We start from the raw sequence: 18,967 nt of genomic DNA on the forward strand, positions 1-18,967 counted from the left end.
GTGTGTGTGTGTAAGTATTCCTAAGTAGCAAATTCCACATGCTTTAGCATACATTTACTTTACTTATTCATACAATTTTTAAAATTTCATTTTCAGTTGTACAGATAAGGATTTTTTCATTACTGATAATAATAGTACTGGTTTCATATAGCAATATACTGAACACAATAAAATACGTTAATTATACAATTATGTTATTGAAAACATTAGCAGTACAGTTCAGCTACTTAAGACAGTAGACACATTTGGACTACCAAATACAGTAGAAAACATCAGCAGTACAGTTCAGTATGGGAAGTGGCATGCTTGGAATTTCTCTTAATTGCACCATAAGGTTAAGTATGGCACAAAGAAGTACGAGGGGAGGAACCATTCTTCTTGACTGTTGAAGGCACCTTCTGAGCAGTTTCTGGTAATTTTATGGCTGTCATTTTAACACTTATGACTAGGGAGCGGATTTCTAGGTGCTAAAAACTGGAAAATATTAATTTTTTTAATGTTCTAAAAACAGTGGAAATATGTGGCTAAAAGTTAAAAAAATATTTTCATTCAAAAACTGTCAAACAAAAAACTAGATACAATTGACTGCAGGATGTTAGTTGCTTGTGCACTTTGTTGATTTCAATCAACAAGAAAGCACATTTCAAAATCGTCCATTGAAAATACATGATTATATGTGAACAATGTCTTGCAATGCAAAAACTACCTTTCCACATCACACCAAGTAGACATGCATATTTGAAGTGAGTGATGTCACCAGAACCTGAGCAACTTTACACATTTGGTACCCTGTGCTTTCTTTTCCTGGGTTCGATACCTGGTGGAGGCACATAGTGGTTCAGATACCACTAGGTCCGGTTTTGATTAGCCTTTCCGTGCACAAATTTTTATGAGAAGAAGGGTATTTTTAGTTTTACACACATGAAAGACAAGTTTTAAAGGAATTTCAAACAATAATCAAGAAATATTATAATTTTTTTTTTTCCAGAATGAATAACTTGTAAGTTTACAGTATTGGATACACAGTCTCGCATGTAACTTTTGGGAGCAGAATTTGCTATCTTCTTTGAACGCACAAATTTCACCCATCTACATAACCACGATGGACCATGACTGGGGACTTCAATGACAAAATTAAATTGGTTGTATTACAACAGCTGTTTACTTATTAGGGTCATCTTCGCAAATTCTCAATTGCGGTGTCTTCACTTGAGGATGCGTATCCCTTTCGTGAATCTTTAAATGCGAATACAAGTTTCCCACCTGCGTAAACGCTCGGTCGCAATGGTTGCATTTGAACGGGCGAATTCCTTGGTGTATTCTAGTGTGTTTGTTCAGACTTCCTTTCTCTGTAAACGATTTGTCGCAGAGGGTGCACTTGAATGGACGACTACCTTCGTGAATTCGTTGGTGCGCGTACAGATTCCCCTTTTCACTAAACACTTTGTTGCACTGGCTGCACTGGAAAGGTTTTATCCCCTCGTGACGTCGAAGATGTTTAGTTAGGCTCCCTCTCACCGTAAACGCTTTATTGCAAATGTGACACCTGAATGGGCAGAACCCTTCGTGAATGCGTAGATGTTTATCCAGAATACCCTTTGCTGTAAAGGCCTTCCCGCATTGGTCACATTTGAAAGGACGAAGCCCAACATGAATTCTAATATGCTGTTCATAGTTGCCTCTCTTGGCGAACGTTCTCTCGCAATCGTCACATTTGTACGGACGAACACCTTTGTGGAGTTTGATATGTTCGTTCAAATTGCCTCTGTGTTTAAATGCTTTCGAGCAATACGTACAGCGAAAGGGGCGTATCTCTTGATGAACTCGCATGTGTTTATTCAATTCTCCTCTCTGCAAGAATGATTTATTGCAGACCTTGCAAGTAAAAGGTGGATTCGATTCTTGATTTCCAAAAGATGTAGTTGGGTGATTAACAGTTATGTATGGTTCATGATGAAGGCTCTGTTTCACAGCAGAAATCTCACATTCTTTGCTAGTCGACTTCACTGTGTTGCTACAAAGAAGAAAATTTGTTTTATTACATATACTTACATTCAATATATATATACAAGAGCATTATCATCAAATGTTTTTAGCTTTTTGTGAAGAGCCGGAATCTTCCACTGCCTGTGAGAAATTTTAGTTTATAATGTGTTGTGTTTGTCTTTTGCAGGTCCATTTACAACCTTGCAATTTTATTTTTTCCCAATGGGTGCAAAATAGCCCACAGTGCCGATGCACCCAAAAATTTTAATTCAATCAATCAAGAGAATTACTTTTAACCCTCCGTTACTCACGTTGGTGAACCCACAGATATTCTCAGGGTGTCTACCAGTTTTAAAACCTGGAAATCCTATAAAGGGAATTGACTCTTTCTGGAAAAGTCATGGAAATGTACCTTTTTGTAGTAGTTCACTAATAGTAGATTTTTTGAACAATGAAAAAAGGACAAATGAGAAATATTAAATTTGTTATAAAAAAAACTATACTTCAATTTGATACACTGAGTATTACCAGTAGTTACATTAGAAATTGTACATTAAAAACTCTAGGGAAAAGTCATGTTTGGAACTACACTCCTGGAATATTGTTATATGTCTTGTTGCATTTCAAGGCCATGCCTATCACCTATTGTCTAACATAACAATATTACAAAATGTTTGTGAGGAATGTATTTTTTTGTGTAGAAATCGACTACAATAAGTGACTATTGGAATTTACCACTTTCCTGTTGCAATTCTTGGGTTGCATTTGGTACATATTAGGATAAATACAATATTACCTAATTTTACATTAATAATGCATTATTTGTGTTAAATTTTTTTATGAATTTTATAAAAAAAAGTTATTGTTAACTGTAAGTCAATATGTGTAAGTATTACATAAAAGCTCACCCCTGCTACCCATTTCCAACAGTCAATTTCTATTCAGTTTCTCTTCCTGTTATCACTTTTGCATGTGAAGTGAATATTCTAAAAACTTGGTTAAGTTAAATTCAATGTGATGTTAGTTGAAATATAGTGGCCTTCTTACACATGTTTAAATATGTGAATTTTCTCAATAACTTTAGCTGTTCTTGGTCTGGAAAAGTTGGGGAATTTTTGTTTTATGAAATTGTAGACACCCTGTCATTTCGAGATTGCAACACTGTCATCTATATTGGGAATGCTGAACATTTTTTCTTTGTCTTTGTCCTAGGCTCAGCTGTGTAGTTCTGCTACACTACTAAGCAGTGTACCAGGTTGAGTCACATGTTTATTCGTTTTTTCACATGGGAAACACTGAAGCCAAAGAAATAGCCTGGAAAGCCAAGAGAGCACCTTGCGGTGGGCACGTGACATGCTCGCCTCCTGGTACATGACGCATTTCGACAAAGCACAGTGCAATTACAACAATCGACAAATTGGCCGAGCATATCTTGTTACGACATTATTGGAAAAAAGGGGAGAAAGCTGTGAGGGAAATTTGTGTAGTGGAAGGTGAGGGCACAGTGAACATTAGGGCAGCACACAAATGGAATCAAATTGTCACAGGTGACGAGAAGTGGATCTTTCTATGATATTCTGCCAGTGGTAAGCAGTGGTTGCGGCAACAGCAAGAAGCAATGCCACTTGTTTAAAGGGAACAATTTGAAAAGAAGGTCATGTTGTACATATGGTGGAATATCAATGGTCCAGTGTTCTGGGAACTTGTACCAGACAGTCGTGGTGTCGATGGGAATCTTTATGCTGTACAAATGCAGTGGGTCCATGATGCTATGCTCCAGAAATACCCTACATTGATGAGTCAGAAGAGATCCTTGTTGCAGTGACACCCCATATTACTGATCACGAATTGTTACCCACAAACAACAGGACTTGGAAGGAATTAAAGTGTTGCCTCATCCCCATACAGCTCTGATCTTGCACCATCTTGATTACCATTTGTTTCGCTCTCTCGTGCATTTCCTGCAAGGATGACAGTTCGACACATTGGATGCTGTGGAAACAGGGGTGCATGAGTGTTTGGCCTCAAAACCAGCTGAATGATAGTCATGGGATCGTGGCTGTCATGGAACGTTGGAAAAAAACAACAGAATGGCCTATACTTTGCTGAGTAAGTCCGATATCACACCTTGTGTCTCCAGTCTCAATGTCCAGGTGCAGAAACAAACTAACTCTTGAATCACACTGGTAATAGTATAAAGTTAGTGTCAGTCACATGCTTGGGTAACAGTTGTCAACCATGCATGGAGTAGTAAGCATGATGTGCTACAAAGCCAGAGGACCCAAGCTCGAAACCTCATTAGGGCATGGATGTACTACCGTGTTTATCCCATCATTCATCCTCATTGCCACGATTAACCCAAGGAGTAGAAAATGAGATGTACATAACTGAAATAGAAAGAGAGATCTAGAAAGCCTATCTCCTTCTGATCTCATCTTCGTACTATTCCTAGCAAAAACAATTTGTTATTAGTAATGTTAAATATTATATCCTGGATTCTGTTGAGGATCTTGGACTCGACTGCAGGATGGCATGGGTTTGAGTCTGCCTGGGTTCAGTCTCTGAGTGTTTGGCCTGTGTATAGGATCGGTGGCAGTAGCGTAACCGTCTAGGAAATCTCCTATAACGGATGAGGGTTTGACGTGCTGACCCCACGTCACCCCATTACCGGTTGAAGATCTCCACACCTCTAGGTAGGATTGTGGGAGGTAGACTGGCAGCCGGGAGAAAAGGCCTTTCAAGGGCTGTCGAGCCACGGGTTAAGTTTTAAGTTAAGTTGAGGATCTACAAGTTAACTTTTATTATTATCTTGGACCCCTCCCTCGAAAGAATTCTGGATCTACCACTGGGTGCATGTGATAGAAACTGCAATATAGAATTCCAGAGGAAATTCTTCCATCCCCCATTTATTTGAGGAAGCTAGTGGATGGCACTGGTGCCTACTAAAGTGCTGCAGGGAGATTTCACTCGAGTGCCAAATAGTTCGCACAGGTGACACTAGATAGCATATGGAATCGAGAGGTTCTTTGATTGAGCAAAAAATGCTCAAAGAGGCAAAATGAACAGTATACACTCAAAGCCCAGTAGTACATGTATAACCGTAATTTGTCCGTGGTAGTGGGCCCTTGAATATTGATCATGAAGTGAAAGACAGTAAAATTGAAACTTAAGTCAAAATAGTCATCATATCCATGTTAAAATATAGTTTAGTCTAACTTACCATTTCACTGTGATATATAGAAAAATGAAATAGATGATTGTGGGCTGAAACTACCAATGCAGATATTTTACTTGTAACATTAATATGATATTCCATTGTATACGCTCGAGCGTAGGAGACTCAAACGAGTACGAGCAAGTTATAAGCATGTGGTGCGGTGTACCTCATTCGTGAAATAATGTAGTCTGGACAACAAACACGTGACTACAGCAAGGTCTGTCATTGACCAGACGTTTCAGCTGGAAGAGCAAAGAATTTGACATGGCAGAATCTTGCCGACTTGGACACAGGAAAGACAGGCTGAGTATTCTGCAATTTCGCTTGTTTACTTTTGAGCCTGCATGGCTTGGAGGTGATTTGCCTTGTATTTGTTTGAACATATTAATTTAAATTAAAATCCTTTGGGCTAAATTTGTATTTTAAGTCAGGTTAAATTTCTCCGGGCCATGTTGGTTACAGGGGAATTAAGCAGACTAAAACGTTACTGACTTTCAAAAAGTGTTATCCCACTTAAATAAATAGACAGTTTAATTACATAAACTGAAAGAATTGGAGAAAGCTTGTCGATATTATTGCTTATTGAGTAAAATGAGGTTGTGTTTTGGGTAAATTTCTCATATCAGACAAACGGATTTGTAACGCTCTGGGGATACAAACGTTACTTAAAAGGAATCTTACTCGCTAGAACATAACACAACAGAGGTAGATTAAATATGGTTTATTGTATACTGCATTAAACATTGGTCATGTTGCGTCGTACAACAATCTAAGGCCTGACTCTAGCTAAATAAATGACCAGTTATATTAGAGAAAGAAAGGAACGTCGTCTTACCCACTCAAGGTAGAGAGGAGCGAGGTAGACTGGCAGTGTACGTATGTGTGTGTGCATGTGTGTGTCTTTTTCTTGTCTTTCCTTAGTTCGAGACAATGCCAGTATTATGTAACTACCAGGTTTCTGTACGTTACAGATTTCTTCAAATTTACAGGAGAAATTACTTACCGAATGCAGTTTCTTTAGACTTGTGGAAGTTCGGGGAAGTGTTTTCTCGCATCGTTCATTGAATTTTGCCGGTAAATCATTTATTTTTCATAATAAATGTGTGAGCGATGCATGAAAGCTCTTGCATCCATTTACTTCCAGGTGGATGTAGCCTGTGTCTGATGACGTAATCCCGGTCAGTGTTTCCAAACACGTGTTTTTGTAACTGAAGAAGGTATGTTTCCGCAAATGGTTCGTGGGGCTATGCGAGAATGGTGTGTGGGGCTACGCATATTTTTTCGAAACCAATTTTTCACTATTGTAACCTTTAGTGACCCTACCTAACCTAACCTTAGCGGAAATGGCTCGTGGGGCTATGCATCAATGGTTTGTGGGGCTACGTAGGTATTTTTGGGTGCAGTGGGGTGGAAACACTGCATGCCGAGTACGGTAGTGAAACTGTGACCGCCATTTTGCGTGTTACCAAAGGCAAAAGAAAACGAAGAAAACTTACTCGATATGTCGCAAATAGAGCGTATTTCCGTTAAATAAACGAAATGCCACCTTCAGCAATGTTTCCCAATGCAGAATACGTAAGTACGAATATTCAAATTAAATGAACTAGCAAATTTCAGCTGTTTGTCCGATACGAGAAATTTACCGTGTTTTGTTAATCAAATCTGTAATGGGTTATTGTTGTTTAATCTTTTGGAATTTATAGTTAAACAAATATTTGTTAATAAACTGAGCGAGTATAATATGTTTTTAAATTGATCAGCATAAATATCTAAATTTGTATATTGCTATATCTACTACTTCCACTGTGTAGACAAGATAATCCCTGTCTCACTCATTAGTTTAAGAGGAAATAAGAGACGTAAGGGATTACAGAGAAAAAGTGGTCTCGTGCAGCACTTTAGTGCCTACATTGAATTGTAATGAAAATCCTATGCCGTGATTTATGTGTATACAAAATTTTATTATGATTGTATTAAAATTACAAAACATATGGCAATTTAATTTTAATGCCTTCTTGCTTCCCAACCATGCTGTAGTTCTTGTGGGTTAAATATAGACTTCTAAGTTACGAAATTATGAATGTGTATTGTATATAGTTACCCACACAGATATAGCATACCAAAATATATATAACCATAAAATATTACAAGACTTCAATTGGGGAGAAGTATATTTGTAGTTTTTCGCACACAAAAAAACAGTTTTAGAGACATGTCAAACATTTTTTTCTCCGAAATAAATAACTTTAATTTGCAGGTTGCCAGTTACTGGATACAGTCATTCTGATAGCTTCTCTCACTCGTAAGTTTTGGCAGAAGAATTTGCTGTCTTCCACCAACACCCAAATTTAATCTATCTACACAACCATGATGGTTTGTGAAATATTAGGTTAAAGAATTGGTGTTTCAGTAACATGAAATTGATACTAGTACACTGTTCACTTATTAGGCTCATCTTCATAAATTCTTAATTGTGATGCGTCTGCTTGGTGTATACTAGTGTGCCTCTTCAGGCTTCCTTTCGTTGTGAACGATTTGTCGCAAAGAGTGCACTTGAATGGACGACTACCTTCGTGAATTCGTAGGTGTGCATTCAGATTCCCCTTTTCACTGAACCCTTTCTTGCACTGGCTACACTGGAAAGGTTTTATCCCCTCGTGAGTTCGAAGATGTTTATTTAGGCTCCCTCTTCTTGTAAATGCCTTGTTGCAAACGTTACACCTGAACGGGCAAAATCCTTCGTGAGTGCGTAGATGTTTATTCAAAATACCCTTTCCTGTATAGGCCTTCCCGCACTGGTCACATTTGAAAGGACGAATCCCAACATGAATTCTAATATGTTGTTCGTAGTTTCTTCTCGTGGCGAATTCCCTCTCACAATTTTCGCATTTGTAAGGACGAATACCCTTGTGAAGGTATTTGATGTGTTCGTTCATATTGCCTCTGTGTTTAAATGTTTTCAAGCAATATGTGCAGGAGTAGGGACGAATCTCTTGATGAACTCGCCTGTGTTTATACAATTGTCTTCTCTTTGAGAACTGTTTATTGCAGACTTTACAATTAAATGTTGGATGTGATTCTTGATTTTCATCAGATTTAGTTGAGTGCTTTACAACTATGTATGGTTCATCATGACTGTTCTGTTTCACAGCAGAAATCTCAATTTCTTTACTAGTCGACTTCACTGTGTTGCTACAAAGAAGATATATTCATTTTATTACAAGTACTTACATTCCAGTTATTGTATATGTAACAATATTACTCTATGATGAAGCAATTACATCTTGAAGCAGCAGTACTACAGAACATAAATAAGTTTCACATATTTGTAAATTTTAACATTAGTGTTAGTACTTATTGTGAAAGACAAACTAAATCCTGTCCACTACACTACAGTCCCGTTTAACCGATGGTGCTTCGGTTGAACGAAAATTCGGTTAAATCGGAATAAAGGTTCTTTGATATACGTACAGTACGTACATTTTATTACGTACAGTATTTTGATATAGAGTACATATGTATTTCAGCATGTAGGCATAAACAAAAAGCTTACAATAATACGTAGTCATTTAACTCGAGAACATGAATTACAGTAACATTAAGGTTCTGGTACAAAAAGCTGTAGGACTAAAACAATAAAGTTTAATTCAGCTTGTGAAAAATAAAAATGATATTTTCTTTTGATTAAGATTAGATGAACGTTTCTTAGCAGCTCGATCTCCAAGACATTTAATCAGAAGCAATTCAGCAGGGAAGGTTTTGTCTTGTTGTTCCATGTAAACCATGATGTCTTCAAACATTCTAGTGGCTTGGTCCTTTTTTTTCTTCAACGGACGGATCATCATCGTCATCAGAGCTGAGCCATGAAACTACGTACAGTATAATGCTCACTAACAGTAAGATTTCAGGTGCACCGAACTGAATTACAAATCTCAACTGGTAGGTGTCTCTTGTCCTTGAGCATACAGCACAGTACGCATGATAAAAATAGACGGGGATGAGGGAGTGGGTGGGTGAGTACAGCCAATGCATCATAGCAATGAACTTACTCTTTGATAACTAACTGTTGGATCAAATAAAAAAAAAAGTACAGTGCTCCCCTGTGCTTATACCATGTTTGTTGCAACCTGTCCTGCTTTCCGTGCTTGCTGATCGCTGGCTTTTCTAGCAGAAACCATGCGGCATTGCCGCTGCAGACCGCGTGAACTCCGTGTTGGGGGAAGCCAAAACCAAGCTGTGAATAAAATATGCGGAAATGCACAAATATACACAATCCCCCCTCGTGAATGTTCCAGCTAAGATGGCACTAAACACAAAAAGGACCCAAGCTAATATCACCAGAATAAATTCCATCCTGGATATTTTAAAACGCACACTAATCAGCACCACCTTTACAAAACGAGCTTCTTCAACAAGACACAAACAAAACACGTGGGAATTAGACCGCGACATGGCAACAACATCTAAGTAAGCGTCTCTCTTCTGGCTTCCATTCGCTCCTCGCTGCCCAGCAGACAACATTTTCCTCATTTCTCATTGGCACCGAAACTGTCGCGCCATCGCTAGCGTGGGATACTGGACAAGTTCTAACAAACGTGGTATAGCACCATACCATGAAGGTGTATAGGGGGTGTGGGGTAAATTAGACCAAAACAAAGACAAAAACACATCATTGGTGCTCCAGTGTAAAACATGGTCATGCATGAGTAACAGATTGTTTTAGCGATTCGCTTAACCGGGAAATTCGGTTAAACAGGACTGTAGTGTAATTTAATATTTGACTTCTCTATATGTGCTGTTTTCCAAATGAAAATATTGACACATATCAGATGAATATTTAGTGGGCTGAATCTGCCAAATGGACATTGTACATATTTTTTTTTCTTTCATAATTCTTGTTGATAAAACAAATGAAAATATATGCAAAACATGCAGTGAAGTGCAATGGCAGTGCACAGAACGTGTTTCGCAACTTCTAAAAAGTTATTTCATTTAATATTGGTTATATGGTTGAATCGTGACCTCCAAAATACTATGATCCTCACTCCAGTTTCTGCATTCCCTGGATTAGTCCAGTATATTCCTTTTACAACATTGAACACAGTGCACTATAATAATATAATATTTAGCTTTTTTTCTTTAGTTACCTTTACTTTTCAAATTGCGCAAAAAAGGGCCACAGAAAAAAATGTTATGTACAAATTACATACATATACACAATTTGAAAATTACTCTAAATTCTTACTGAGCATTCATACATATTTAATTGCTGTGTAAAACCAACTCCTGCATCTGAGTTGTGTATGCAAGATAACTTTCTAAAATTTTACATACGGGAAGATGAGGAAAAAAATTGTAAGACTGAAATTTACAGTAAGCTTTCACACTTTGAAAGTCCAAATCCCATTTGTACTTTGCACAAACTTTTAATTGCCAAGAAATATGGTAAAAATTTAGCTACACATGTTACCATAGTCATGGGTTGCATCTTCTTCTTCCATTAAAAATTTTACATATACACACACAAGCAGGCGAAAAGTGAAAGTGTTACACACTAATGCTACAAACTAACTGTAACTAGCATAACCTACTTGAAACATCTGGATGCTAAGAACACCAACTTAAATGACCTAACCCACTAATTCAAACCTATTCACACTGAAAATATAACTTATTGAGCATATTATTGAAATTAGATTACATTAAAAAGCAAAAAGCAGGAAAACCAAGTAGGTTTCATGTACATTCAGGCGAATATTGCTGTTGTTTATTGATTGATTGAACTGAAAATTGCAGGTACATCAGCACTTAGGCTATTTTGAACCTGTCACATTATATGGGGCCAGCCCCTTACCCTAACTAAAATAAAGCCATGTAAACCACCAACCAGTTTCATGTTTTTCAAATTGCTCAGCACACAAGAGAACTTCGTTTAAATGCTACATCACATGAGTGACGCTTCTGTTTCTCCATTTTTAATGTTTATTTCATGTACACTTACCACCTCTTTCCTGAAAATAGCAGAAGAATAAACATTCATTCTTCCCCCTTCATGCATAGACTGGCTCTTTGTAAAATGTAGCAACAAAAAAAAAATTAAAGGGAAGAAAATTTCATTGAGTTTTATTAATACTGGTATTTCAGTAAACAAGGAAAAACTTGTACATTGAAATTGGCAAATACTCCACTCTATATTACACTTAATACCATGGTATATGTTCCGATTGATGTTGAACAAAAATGGTGGCAGTTTTCAACATTGTACATGCCAGAAGGGAAAATGTACATTGGAGGGAAGAAGAATGGGTTATACTCATAGCACAAGTGTGCATCTGGATGCCCACTATGGGTACTTGAAATTAACTTTTCTTGCTGCAATTATGCAGCTTGTGTGATGAGATTATGTGTGTGTGTTTTGGCAATACATTGAGTTAAATGTTCAATGTGTTATTTTATTTTCAAGGACTCAATGACTGCCTTCAAATGTGTCATACATCCGAGTCATAGAACCAGCTTGGCAGTCCAAATACCAGATTTATAATTGGAATATCTTCACTTCTGGCCCTCTGTCAGTTTAAGGTGAGTTATTAATAAGCAATCCTAATCCAACATAAAACGGTATAGTTATACGTGCATAATCTAATTCAAGATGCACCTAAATTTACAATATCCAGCACTCCCCCCCCCCCCAAAAAAAAAAAGTGCACCTTAGATTCAAGTCATGAACCATTGTCTATTTAAGTCCATTTTACCTATACTTGTCCTGGCACTCCTGTTTCGAGAGAGAACCTCTTCAGATGAACATTTTTTGCCAGTGGTGGGGACCGAACCTATGACAAACCTGTGATTTTACTACAAATCTAGTACACTAACGTACTAGTATAGTGCTAGTCTTCTAAGCATCACCAATTCAGTATCTTTGACACAACCCCAGAGGAAGCTGACCGGACGGGTATCTAGTTTCAAGCCACACCACCTGTTTTTCTGTAAAGCGCTGTTGTCACTTTCTTTTGCCTTTAGTGTTTAGACATCCATTCAATCACTGCGGCGTTTTACTCCAATGGTCTTTATATTGTATAAAAAAATAGCACAACACAATAACACAACCTAACGAAGATAATGCAACCGCAACCTGACGTTCAGTAATCTCGGAACAAACCAAATTGGATACGGTCAGTTCTTGGACGGACACTATTGGTGGGAAAGGTTTCGGGAGGATTTACTGGACTCCACGTGGACTTGACATGTGGTTCTAAGAGGGAAAACTGATCTTTCGGAACTTTCTCTGAAGTAAAGTGAAGTTGCTTCAAAGACCAGAACTACGAGGGTCACTATTTATATTTTGAGCCTTGGCAACACTGATTGAAGTTAGGCACGATTTGACGTTTGCACGGAATCGTCTGGCATTATTGACCATAACGTACTTCAAATGTTTTGTCAATAGCTTCATTTGTGTTGTTTATGTTGCCTTGGAGATTGCGCGACAACAATAAAATGGAATTAACTCGTGAACATTTTCGTGCGATGATTTTTTACGATTTTCGACGTGAATTATCAAGACAAGAGTGCATCGATCAACTTACTTCCACATTTGGCGATGAAGCCCCTTCCTTTGCCACTGTGAAACGCTGGTATAACGAATTTAATCGTGGCCGCCATTCGATCACCGACGAGATTCGCGAAGGTCGTCCAAAATCAGTTGTTGTTCAAGAAAAAATTGATGCTCTGCAAAACCTAATACTGCAAGATCGTCATGTGACATACTGTGAGATTGAGGCAACCATAGGCATTAGTTCCACCAGCATATATAAAATATTGCATGATCATTTAGCTGTGAGAAAGGTATGTTCTCGTTGGATCCCACACAATTTGACAAAAACTCAAAAAGATGCTCGCGTCAATTGGTGCAAACAGATGCTCAATAAATACAATCGTGGTGCTTCAAAAGACGTATATAAGATGGTAACAGGTGACGAATCATGGATATATGCATATGAGCCGGAACGTAAACAGCAGTCGACTGTATGGGTGTTTCAAGATGAACCCAATCCAACAAAAGTTGTTCGCGCTCGAAGCACATCAAAACAAATGGTCGCCTGTTTTTTCGGGAAAACTGGTCATGTGGCCACTGTGTCTTTAGAGGAACGTAGAACGGTCAACTCTGAATGGTACACAACAATTTGTTTGCCAGAGGTCTTCGGTCAAATACGGAAAACAAACAAACGCCGTCGGATCATTCTTCATCAAGACAATGCCAGCTGTCACGCATCTCGTCTAACAACAGACTTTATGAACAGTCAAAAAATCGAATTGATGGGTCATCCGCCGTACAGTCCTGATTTGGCACCCAATGACTTCTTCTTGTTCCCGAATGTCAAGAATAAATTGCGTGGACAACGATTTTCGTCGGCGGAAGATGCCATTGATGCGTTCAAAAACCATATTATGGAGGTGTCTCAAGAAGATTGGAAAAACTGCTTTGACAAATGGTTCGAACGAATGCAAAAGTGTATTGACCATAAAGGAGAATACTTCAAAAAACAATAAAGCAGTTTTCAATGCCAAATTCCTGTTTTTTCATTGTTAGGCTCAAAATATAAATAGTGACCCTCGTATACAAAGTTGTAAGTTCGATGTCTTCCATCAAAAAAAAAAAAAAAAAAAAAATGTTTACCTGAGGTGAGAGAAGAGATGTATCAAAATTTAGTGTTACAATAGGTATAAATAATAAAAGCCCCAGACAATGGATAATATCAAATTAATGATAGTAAAGAACCAATATCGCTAACATCCAGAGAATTATAAACAAGTGCATGTTATTTTTTCTACATTTCAATTTTTTTCGTAAATATAAGAGGAGCATACTTCCCCATAGATATCAAACCCTGTATTACACTTAAAGCAAGGTATTACCTCAAAATTTTATCTCTACGCCATGCTCCTAGAAATAATTTTCCCCTTTGGTCCAATAGGACATGGACAAAAGAATAAACGATTGCTAGATAAATATTTCAAGAAAAGTTCTCTGTAAAGGATAGGAACAGTGGTGGCTTATGCTACTTATTGTTAGGAGGGCTGCATTCATAAAAAAAAAAACCTTACCTTGACTATTTGAAGATGAACTCCATACGGCGGTCTTTCATTGTAGCGAACTTGTCAATCACTCTTCTATTGAACTCTGGGATATTTTCAATCATTTCCTTTTCTATGGACAACATAGCCAATGCACTTAGTCTGTCTTCTCCCATGGTGTTTCTGAGGAATGTTTTAACCCTTTTCAGTGTCGATAAGCAGCGTTCAGATTCACTTGTTGTTAACGGGAGAGTGATAGCTATTTTCAAAAGTTTTATCACTTCAGAAAAAGCAGAAACAAGATTATTAAATGTAAGGTATTGCAACAATTTTACTGCACCACCAATATTTCTAAATTCTTCTCTTGAATATACGACTGAAAGTTCTGTATGTAGTTTGTCCTTATCAAATACGGGAAACAGTTTGACACAATCAATAAACATATTTTCTGGGAAGTTTACACTAAATTTATCAAATTGCGATTCTTGTAGCAGCGAAGATACACAAAGATGTTTTGTAAACTGGAAACGCATATTCGTTTGACACAGAATAACATCACATACTTCCTTGGCTGCGGCTCGTCTTGTCTGTGTATGTGAAACAACTTTTCTCTTATGTGGATTTTCTGCTTCGACTTCACAAGGTTGTACCGAGTCTCTTACATTCTTAATTTCAGCAGTAAATGTATGTAAGTTTGCCTGGATTTTGGCTGTGTCTATTTGACGGTTCTGTAGTTGGTAGTACAGAATATCTACATGGGGCATAATTAAATGGAAGAAATTAAGCCAAAAACAGAACTCGGGATTTTCAAGATACCCCAGCAAGGCAGATGCTTCATTTATTGTCGCACTACTTGAGGTCTCCGATTCGGATAAAATCTGAAAACATTCTTTCAATGCTTCCTGTTTTTCATACACTACACTCACTGTCCTAGATTTGAAGTTCCACCTTGTTGATTCACCGCTGCGTATTCGCTTGTTAACACATGAATCCAACACTGATGTTTTGTGTGGAGAGCGGAAAAAGAAAGCAGGTATAGCAGAGAGATTTGAAAAGAAAATTCTTGCTTTCGTATTTTGTCTGGCAGCCCTCTCCATGATCAGATTTAACTGATGTGCAAAGCAATGCACAAAATAGGCATTAGGGTACACAGCTCTCACTCTAACTTGTACTTCATTCATGGCCCTGCTCATTACAGCTGCACCATCAAAACTTTGGCCTATAAGCTTATGCTTATCTTTTAAAATCTTCTCAAGTTCAGAAATAATACATTCTGCGATGGAATTAGAATTTTGGCCATTTGGATTAAAAAATCCCCAGAATCTCTCAACAGGATACCCTTGTGCATTACAATACCGTAAGATAATAACAAGCTGGAACATATCAGCAACGTCTGTAGTTTCATCAGCCATAAGAGAGATATAATCTGTTGCTTGAATTTCTTCTAGAATATTTTCTCTACTGACTTCAAGCATACACTGGAGCAATTCATTTTGAACTGTCTTCGAAGTCCCTTTAAAAAACGAGTCACTCTTAAGGTGAGATTTCAGTAAAGAATCAATTTCGGCCGTGTATTTTAGTAATCCCATGAATATCCCTTGATTCTTAGACCCTTTGCAATCTTCGTGTCCTCTTAGAGCCAGCTCATGAAAACCACAAAATTTCACACAGTTGATAATCTTTGAAAGAGTGTCTCTATTTTTTTCCACTTGATTATTGTGACGATCAACCGATTCCTTATAGGCTTGGCTTAAACATGTCTTCACATTTACTGAACCAAGCGTAGCAAAATTAAGCATGTTGTTAACGTGGTTTTGAGATATTTCATGTTTGTGACATTTCTCATAAAGTCGTTTTAAGTCTGACACACCTTTTTGAACCCATGCAATGTTTGCTGCATCATCCTTAATTCCAAATAAAATACAAGGGAAGCAGAAAAATGAATTACTTACTTCGCAGCCACATATCCACTCATATTTCTTGTACACTTCAGGATTGAAACACCTAGCATATTGTTTCTGCCGGCTTGTTGCACTTTGCGTTATATTCAACAATGGAGTTGGTCTTCCACGTATTTTTATGTCATATTTCTCTTGCAGCGTTAAAGAGCTAAAATGAACAGACTTTTAATACTGTACTGAATTATTCATTTTCACTTGTACGATTTCAGAACACCAGATTATATAACTTACGATGAAAAAACAAATAACTCTTTGAATCAATTCGAAAACTTAAACTATCACGCACTTGCTGACAAGCGAAACGGACGTGTTTCATGGCCGGCCACTGTTTCTCTCGGTAATTACATGTTTATTGCAGTGTCGCCATATCACAGTGTGAGAGCTTTCGATTTCTACCACTTGGCAGGGCCACCATACATTAGACTGCAGCATTGGACTGCAGTCTGCTTTTTAGCATTGACAAGAGCCTAGCAGGGAGGGAAGTGGAAGCAGTGCTTACGTTAGAGTTAACATGGAGATGTACTGGCAGTCCCCAAGGGGGAAGCGGCATCATATACCAGTTTGCAGCTTGTCCCGCACAGTGGCGAAGCGTGCTGTCTCTGGAAGGGTAGGCACAGGATGGGGGGGGAGCTGGGTCAAGGGGCAGGGCAAACATTGAGGTAATAGGATAAGCAGGACAAAAGGATACTAAAGATGGAATTAGATTTCACATCTTTCTTGCATTATTTATTCCAGACGGCCAAGAGCACCTGCAGGGGGGCACAGAGGGACAATTGCCTCCCTCAATATCATTTTTTTATAAATAAAAATATATTTCGTAAAATTGTGTTGCTCACCTCAATCGCAATTTTACTGTTTTCAATAAAGTGAGGTTTTTTTTTCCCCTGACTGAACTTTTATCAAGGCTTTTGCCTCCCCCCCCCCTAATCAGAGGGTCTGCGCACGCCTATGATCTCATCTACTGCTATTCGAAAAGGTTATAATCAAGATGCAAAATGTTCGATTTTCCCTGGAGGCATTGGTTCAGATTCTGTTTTAATCTAGTCTCGATTAGATTACTGAGAATAAAGGTGCTGGGACTCGATGTTCAGGCCCTAGCCCTCTTCTCTTACATTTGTTTTATTAAAGCTGCTTGTAAAAATTATTTGCTACTTCAATAACAGTCTCGTAAATGTTTCTCGCATTAAAGAAATGGATCTCTTGATCCTCACTTACTATTTATTTCTTTTTAATGCTGACTTCCGCGGCACATTGGTTATAACAGCACGCTACAAGGGGCTCAGGTTCGAATCCCTGCCTGGGCATAGGTGTTCTTTATGAGTGTGTCTTCGTCAATGTCATCATATCATCGCTCATCCTCATCTTCCCAATTAGCCAAAAAAGGCAGAAAGCCAAGTAAAATAAACTAAATCTATCAATCAATTATTTCATTTTAACTTATTATGCATACAATTCTTCTTCAACACGCGACTTTTTTAAAAAAATTTAAGATTTAGAAAATGATGAAATGCTAAATGAGAACACGGACACCTTCCTGTGTAGCACAACGACTAGAGAATGTCAGAAACATGGATTTTCTCAATACATTTGCATTGTCCTTTTCCCCCCTTTAAAAGCAGTGTGTTTTCAGTTATGTCACTAATCATGAAAGGAAATTTTGCCTCAATATCCCTTTCCTCAAAGTAATAAAATACTTTCCCTCTCTGAATCTAGATTGGTGTGGTGCACATCCAGCAGCTAACACTTCACGAAAAGCAGTTACTCAAAAAAGCTGAAAGCACCGAACTTAATACTGGTAACCAACTTACATGCATTATTTGCAGTAGTTAGAATTCTTATAATGCTTACGTTGATAGGTTAGGAGACCAGGTTTAGAGGTGTTAGCAACACATTTTCACAACGTGTTAGCAGCAAGGTGTGTCCTGCTCCCGGCACACTCTGAATCTTCCATGGAAACGCTGCTTCAACAAGCTATGTGCGTCCACTGCCTACTTCGGCACACGATCGGCATTCTTCGGAAGTCAGAGACCAGCCTCACCGTGTACGTTACAGGTGAATGCGCCCCTGAAGTTATGTTTTCCTGCACGAATCACACAGGATGTTATGGAAACAGCTGAGGCCCACAGAGAAGTGTCTCATCATGCAGAGATCGAGTACCAGGCAGGGGTGGAAGAGCTAGAATTCCAGTTTGCTTTTATTAAGCATTGTTTAATGAAATTATAAGTAATAATATAATCCCTAAAAGACAATTATATTAGGGTAGGCCCGGCCTCTTAAGACGCTTCGCCACTGGTCGAGCACCAAGTGAATTTGAAAGCTCCGCACAGCGCAACGGGATGCAGTAAGATAGCGGAAGTATAAATATTTAATTTTTGCACTAATGGCAACAAAATATAATTTGTTTCAGTCCTGCAGCCCCCTTCATCGGCCACCACTGGATAGGAATTATGGAATACCAATAAAATCACAGATATATTTTGGGGATGAAAATTTCAAAGACTTTAAAACATGTGGCCATAAACCAGAGAAGACTTACACTACACTCTTGCCTTTGTGTTATTCGCCTGTTTCTTTCTTACTAGAATTTAAGATTCAAGTAACCAACTGTTAAATTTTTACAATGCATTTGGTCCATAAAATAATAAATTGTAAGAAATTTATTGTATTCGTAAGGAAAACCTTGATGCTGTCCACAGCGTAACAACCAGATCTGTACTATGTTACATTACTA

The 18,967-nt window shown here is 38.0% G+C and overlaps 1 protein-coding gene across 8 annotated transcripts in view; it reads right to left on the reverse strand.

Moving 5' to 3' along the window:
* Positions 1-990: 990 nt before the first annotated feature.
* Positions 991-18,967, reverse strand: part of LOC146004049 (zinc finger MYM-type protein 1-like) — a 29,290-nt gene continuing 11,313 nt past the window's right edge. For 3 of the 8 annotated variants that reach the window (XM_083142652.1, XM_083142649.1, XM_083142651.1), the window contains exons 3-4: positions 14,306-16,384; positions 1,880-2,014 (exon numbers count right to left, since the gene is read on the reverse strand). In XM_083142652.1, coding sequence (XP_082998778.1) covers positions 14,311-16,384 — 2,074 coding nt within the window. In that variant the 3' untranslated portion in view covers positions 1,880-2,014; positions 14,306-14,310. Of the gene's footprint in view, positions 2,015-7,154; positions 8,396-14,305; positions 16,385-18,967 lie in introns of those variants that run through there. The other 5 variants (XM_083142655.1, XM_083142656.1, XM_083142650.1 and 2 more) reach the window with 5 other exon arrangements.

The sequence above is a fragment of the Lepisma saccharinum genome, chromosome 21 (assembly GCF_977018435.1).
Source record: "Lepisma saccharinum chromosome 21, izLepSacc3.1, whole genome shotgun sequence".
In the NCBI taxonomy this organism is placed as follows: domain Eukaryota; kingdom Metazoa; phylum Arthropoda; class Insecta; order Zygentoma; family Lepismatidae; genus Lepisma; species Lepisma saccharinum.